The sequence below is a fragment of the Notothenia coriiceps genome, unplaced genomic scaffold (genome assembly GCF_000735185.1).
Source record: "Notothenia coriiceps isolate Sejong01 unplaced genomic scaffold, NC01 NC01_scaffold00002769, whole genome shotgun sequence".
Taxonomy (NCBI): domain Eukaryota; kingdom Metazoa; phylum Chordata; class Actinopteri; order Perciformes; family Nototheniidae; genus Notothenia; species Notothenia coriiceps.
This window is the reverse complement of record NW_011335470.1, coordinates 1,983-9,143: the sequence shown is the minus strand read 5'-3', so window position 1 is coordinate 9,143 and position 7,161 is coordinate 1,983. Positions and strand designations below refer to the sequence as shown.

Sequence of the window (7,161 nt, the reverse complement as noted above, 5' to 3'; positions counted from 1 at the left end):
GGGGGGAGCCTCGCTGCGGGGAAGCAGTGTGTGGACCTGTCAGCGCAACTTACATGATGCCGAATTTAACAAACAACTTTAAATAATTGGCATAATAATAATAAGGACGATCGTCCGTTCTGTGATTCTCCAGAACACACAGATGGCCAGTCCGCCCCGGTGTAGCATGTTATTTCGATGAGAGATGAGCAGATCGCCACTGGGCTTTCAACTAAAGACACAGCCACGCAAAAACTGCGGCATTTGTACAGCTCCGTATGGGTACTGCAATTAGTGAAGTGCTTTCCTCCGTGGTGAAACGATCAGCACTGCACCACGGAGGAAAGCGGCAGAAAGTCACCTGGAGTAAAGAGAGCGGGGCTGCGTTGCGTGCATGGCTTCCTTCTGCAGGTAACGGGGAGACGCGCTCTGGCGGCGGTCTCGTTCAGGGTCCGAAAATACCATTTAAATATTTTGCACACTTATTCCACTTATTCCTAGTGTGCCACTGGTTACGGTGGTGGTGCCGACCCCTGCTCTATATTATAGATATAAGAACATACGGTTGATCATTTAATTTATGATAAAATAAGTTAAGTGTCTTTTTCATTTGTATTCCTGCAGGTGATGCTCGGAGGGAAAAACATTGAGGAGGGTTTTGGTATCGCTTATAGAGTCGTACAGGTACGTTGTGGACGAGGTGATCTGTGCCCAGTATTTTACCTACACATGTAACATCTATTGTTTTTAAATATTAAAGAAACACCGCTCACATTAACTTCACGTGGAACAACCTACAAAACTCATATCATGTTTGATTCTTAAATCTCATTTCAAGTGGCATTCAGAAAGTCTCTCTAAATCTAACTTCCCTCAAGCTGTGGGAACCTGTTTTATTTATATCAGGGGTTTCCAAACTTCTTTCACCGAGGGCCACATACAGAAAAACATACGAAGGGCTGGGCCGCTCACTGGAGGTATATCGCCTCATAAGTTCTGTTATAAGTTGGAAAAGTAAATCCAATGTAAGTTAATTATACTTGATACTTGAAAATGCTTTAAGAAAACAACTGCCTACATAACAGCTCTCCAGAGGGTTTACTTTATTGGGTCGGCAGCTCATTCCTTAAAACAGAAGCCGATTATAATAAGAGGAAATAGGAAGGGTTTGTTTCAAAGTTGTTATGTACATTTGTTATTGGGCTTTTTCTTATCAATTTAGATTTGTTAGAACATGTTTTCAACTTGAATTGAATGAATTTATTTATTTCAAAAATGGGCTTATTAACACTGTGTTATATATTTGAACATATATATTTAAGAAGTCAGACAAGCAGAAGTTTATTGTCAAAGCCAACTTTAATGTCAATCTTTCACTTTGTGTGTACAGACGGAGAGATCGAAATCATTTCCAACAATTCCGAATACAATTATACAATATACAGATATGTATAAAATATATATATCCTATATACACAATCAAGACACATTTACACATATGCACACATTAAGATGAAAAACACAACAATCAATATATACCAAATAACAGTCACTTCAATATCTTTGGGAATGTGCATTTATTGCAAGATTGTCCATAGCAGCATTTAAAAAAAAAAAGGCTTATTATACTTAAATCGTTATACTTTTTAAATTTGCTGATTGAGGGCCGATTCAAAATGGTCCGCGGCCCGCATTTGGCCCCCTGACCGTAGTTTGGACACCCCTGATTTATATCAAAACTGTTTCCTCTCCCTCTCCCTTCCTCAGGACTTCCAGCTGGAGGCCCAGGCGGTGTATGTTCGTGCCGGGCAGAGACTCGTCCGGCAGCGGCAGTACGGCGCCGTGCGGCAGCTCCTGAAATGTGTCGGGGAGTCGGGAGCCGCCACCAAGAACGACTGCGACGCCCTGATCCTCAGCTGCGTCTCCTTCGCAGATAAGAGCCCGGCAGATGTGAGAAAAACATTTAGCTACGTGACTTAAATGACTCTGTGTTTTTCTGTTTAGTCCTGAAGACTTTTGTTGACCTTCTTTATCTGATACAGGCCAAGGATCTGGAAAGCCTCATTCTGGAGGCCAAGAGCACAGAAAGCAAGGTAGAGACAACCTTTTTATTCTCGTCTCTTTCAGTGTTTCTCCTGAAGGCTGATCTACGTGAATATAGAGAGAGTATTTACCCTCAGGTCACTTTGGTTCAGGCTTGGCTATTGTTGTTGGGAAAGTCATCCTATAAGGCAGTGGTAGTAGTGAAGTTAGTAGCTATCAAAGGCATAAAAAGACAGATATGTATAATTCTTTCTTTAATAGAAATGTTTCTTCTGCCGTAAAGTGTCCAAACCAGGCTTGTCTGGATAAGCACATTTTTAAAACAGTCATTGTCCATGCCGGTTTCAGTTGGATTATTTGTCACAGTTGCTCCGATCAGATCGGTCTCCTCCATTTTGTAGATTATGTACGACTTTTTAATCCACATAAACACATCGGCAAAATCCGGTTTACTTTGAGCATGTGTTTTAAACAGTTTCATCCCTTTGTGAATTGTTTCCACTTGCGCCGTCCTTTAATTTCTTCATACAGCGGGAATCCTAATGAATGAATCCTGAGTCCAATAACCATCAAAGTCACTCCAATAGAGCTCCTTAGTTACGCTTTCATTCTCCTTTAACAAGAAGTTGTAGCATTTCTGAGACTTTTAAACTTGAATTACCGCTGTTGCGCCCCCCCCTTATGTGTGGGGAGGCGCAACTTCCAACAGGAGTCATTTGGGGGGGCTCTTGGGAAAAAAGGTTGGGAACCACTGCTATAAGGGATAGTGAAGATGTTTTCAAGTAGGATAGTATGAAGTACTTATCTATAACCAGCGTCATGGAAAACAAATAAGCACCTGCCACTGACAAAAACAATCATTTTAGTTTCTGGTCTACTGCTTGGTTAGTTTTTCTGTGTCATTGTATGACTTTGGTGAACCCAAACCGACTGACTGTGAATCACAAACTCAAAGAAACTAACCATATGAGGCAGTGTTGACCACTAACTCGCATATTCTGCTCAGGTCAAATGAATGTTTTTGTCAATGGAGTCGTGTGGCTTTAAAGAGAGCAAAGAAAGTAGGAAAAGGGCAAACAAGGTCAACAATATTTACAGCGTAACTATGCCAGTCCCAGGCTCCTTCAACAATGCAGCATAGAATATACTGAAGACAAACATTTAAATAACAATAGTGGAAGAAAATAGTGACGCCTTAGAAAGACTAGTCCAGCCAAATCCACTCCTGAAATCAGTAACCCTATCAGAATCAGGTTCATCACCAGGTAGGTTGGCACGTACGAGGAATTTGACTTGATGTCATGGTGCATACATAAAAGTAAAAAAAAATTAAAACACAGACAGAACTAGAAAAATATTTAAAATAATAAAAAATATAGTCAAATATAACAGTATTTACATAGAAATGGAAAATGGACCCGGCGACACCTCAACAAAAACACCACTGTTTGCTGTTCTGGCTCCTAAATGGTGGAATGAGCTCCCCATTGACATCCGGTCAGCAGAAAGTCTGTACATCTTCCATCGCAGACTGAAAACACACCTTTTTCGACTGCACCTCGGCCAATGAAATCTCTATACATATTGTAATAATCAGGGGTGCACATAAGTGGTACGCAGGGCAACAATCTGAAATGCGTACCGTCACTTGTGTCACAAAGCGCATTTGCGTACCGACGTACTTGTGAAGCTTTTCCAGAAGGCGGTTAGATCACCGGACGACAGAGTCGGTCTCTGTGTGCACAGACAGGGCTGCTGTTAACGTCGGTCTGAACAGCAGCACTGCGCTTAAACAGCTGATCACAACGTTCACACGCTCTGTGGTCTCGAAGCTCTGCACTCTACTACTACCCCCCGTTGACATTCGTGATACAGAGGGCTTCATTGGAACTTTGAGGGGAGCCAGAAGCTGGAGTACCAAACAGTGACTCCAGGTACATCTGAGTACCTCACTGAGAAAGTTGTGTAATGTACTAGCACTTTGCACGGATTGGCTTAGTTGAAGCTAAGGTATTAGCACTTTAAATGGTTTGGCATAGTTCAAACTAAAACATGATTCTTGTTACTCTGTACCCTCCTGGTTGAATGCACTTATTGTAAGTAGTGTTGGATCAAAGCGTCTGCCAAATGAAATGTGATGTAATGAATAAAATATGGAATAAAAATCTGCAGTAATACAAAAAGAAACAGATATTGTTGTACATTGTGTGCATGCTATGATGATCTCATAAGCTCAGAAAGTTGTAATAAAGACAAATAATTGATGCTTCTTTAATTCTCATCACAGATCAAAGCCTACCTGCTGTGCGGTAAGCTGCGCCCGGCGTACCTGCTGGCGGTGAAGCTGGAGGCGGGTCGCGCCGGTCCTCTGGTGCAGGACGTCCTGCAGGCAGCAGAGGGAGTGCAGGACTCTGTGATGCAGAACATCTGCAGCCAGTGGCTCTCTGAGCACCACAGCAAGTCTGCTCAGCAGCGCCAGGCCCGACCCAGCGCCAGGTAGAGCACGGTTCACAAGGGATCACACAGAACAGCACTTAAAACCTGAAGAGAGGATCCAGGGTTTCTAAAGTAAAAAGGTTCTAGAAACACGCTTTGAGATGGAAACGACTGCAGGTTTTATGTAACAGTAGCTGTTGCACATGTTACTTTTTAGTGTTGTAATAATTTATATATAGCACATTTAAGGCCATTAAAGTCAACGATGTGAACTGATGACCTAAACTACATTTGGTGTCTAGCTCAAATTTGACTACCTGCAAAAGTTTAAAGGGACAGTTCACACCAAAATAAGAAATGCACAATCCTTTCTCTTACCTGAAGTGGTTTATATTAATCTAAATTTAATGTAGGAACTATTTTATTTCAACACCTGAAAACCATATCACCACATGCGTGAACACATGGATTGTTTTTGCAACCAGGTCATGATTTCTTGACACCACTCTGGAGGTTATACAATAGAAAAATACATTTGAGAAAGACACCAAATCTACATTGATAAAAAGCCCCACAGGTTTTTATTTGAAAGGTGTACTGTCCCTTTAAATTCTCACTGTTCTGGATCACTGTGAAACTAGGCGTGGTCTCAGGTGAAACACAATCTGATTTCCAGCCTGGAGTTGAGTTTCTCTTTGAGTAGAAACATCTAGAAAACCCTGATGATCACTTGAAAGCCCTGAAACTGTCCAATCACCACCGTGCTTTACTGCCAGTTTGCTTTTATCTCTCATCTCCACACTGTTTGAGAGGGAACAATGTTACGACAACTAATAGATTCTTACACATGACTGTATTGGACGAAGATTCATCTCCTACCTCAGCAAAAAGGGAAAATATCTTTAACTGATTGATAGGCCTCTGACGAAATGAGTTTTCTGACTTTTGTTTTTGTTTAATTTGTATGTCTTTATCGTTTCTATGTGTGTGGATTTACTCCGCAATGAGATGTCGTCCGCCAAGAACGGTACACGAAACTGAACAAATGTTGTACTGTGTTTTTGTTAATCCCCATGAAGATGTTTACTGTTTCACCTGATGTTATATTGGACGTTTAATGGCCAGCTTTCAGCGATTATTCCCTTTTGGTAAGGGGAATTCATATTTAAAAAAAGAAAAATAAGTATGTTTGAGATGTTGAATATAGAAAGGGACCCACTTCAAGATCATGTAATCAATCAAATTGATTTCTCACTATCTGGTTTCGATTTCTCATCCTGTGTGTCCTGTTTTGGTAAGAGTGTGCCTAATTTTAAACCATGCTTTACACTTTGTTATAATGTCTGAACTCTATAAATCCACAATGATTAATTTACATAGTCAATGAGGTTTAAAGAAAAAAGGGATTAAACTTTTGCCATATGGTTTCTTTTGCTGTTTAATGTTGTGTTCTCACCCTGGCAGTGCAAAAGGTAACCGTGTTTTGATCTAATTCACACAACAATCACCATGTTGCAGAAACTGCCTTTTCAAGGATGCGAGATTCATTTCTGATGATATAATCAATGTCTTCTGTTTCGCTTCCCTCTGCTGCACTAGACTGACGGATGCTCCTGTGACAGTAAATGTTGTAGTCTAGTTGCCAGCCTAGTGAACCCGGACATTTTGAGTACCCCAACGTTTTATTTTAGAAATGTATAGTACGGGACGGGTCCAATGCAAACATGCCAACTTGAAAATGTTGATCAATTTCACAATAAGCATAAGTTCCATTAATTAGTATATGCAGACAATAGCTAAAAAATTGCTTGCCGATTTGGACAGTTTTTGTGTGGTTGCTGAAGTTATTGCGGATGTTGAATCAATCAAAAAAATGTGTTTTGAGTCCCGGAAAACTTTAAATTGACTCAAAAACAGCCCATTGGGTACAAATATGGCCACTTTCTGGTTTAAATTTCAAAAATGGATTCAACTTCCTCAATACTCTCCAAAACGATGTGTCTAAATCGGCAAAGCCATCCTATAGCTATTGTCTGCATATGCTAATTAACGCAATTTATGCGAATTGCCCAACATATTCAATTTAGCATCCGGCAGTTTTTATGTGCTGGGGACCCGTACTGTACATTTCTAAAATAAAACGTTGGGGTACTCAACATTTCGGGGTTCCCAATAGGACTCTATGAGCTGACAGACTATCAAACGGAAAGAGATGAATGAAGACTTTCTTGCACTCTAATCCTCCTGACTGTTGTTTGATCACTGCCGCACTTTAAACTTAGTAAATACACTTATTTTGGTAAAAAAATAAATACATCTAATTCAGTTACTGCTTTGACGATGCAGGTACAAATGATTTTGAAATGTAATTGATTTATTCATCCCCTGTAAAATAACATGTTGTAAAGATGATAATAAACATTTACAAAAATGTGGAATATTTGTGGATAGTTTCTTAAAAGGAATGGGAAAGTTTAACCTTTTGGGATACACTTATTTACTTACCTGCCATTCGTTAGTTAGTTAGTTAGGTGAAAAAAAGGATACCACTCTTTGTAAAGTATGAAGCTAAAGCTAGCAGCCAGCTTAATATCATCTTAAGAGTCATTGAATAGACTTTCTCAGGGTTTTATGTATGTTTCTGATGTTTTACACCTTGAAATCTACGCCTTCAATTTGCAGGTAAGATCGTTTTTTTATACG

General features: G+C 40.1%; 1 protein-coding gene across 1 annotated transcript in view; it reads left to right on the top strand.

The window, feature by feature from the left end:
• Positions 1-6,744, top strand: part of LOC104940846 (zinc finger FYVE domain-containing protein 26-like) — an 8,963-nt gene extending 2,219 nt beyond the window's left edge. Inside the window, exons 5-8 of the mRNA XM_010765841.1 lie at positions 604-663; positions 1,747-1,929; positions 2,022-2,072; positions 4,310-6,744. Of these exons, the coding sequence (XP_010764143.1) occupies positions 604-663; positions 1,747-1,929; positions 2,022-2,072; positions 4,310-4,522 (507 nt within the window). The 3' untranslated portion in view covers positions 4,523-6,744. The remainder of the gene's footprint in view (positions 1-603; positions 664-1,746; positions 1,930-2,021; positions 2,073-4,309) is intronic.
• Positions 6,745-7,161: the final 417 nt, after the last annotated feature.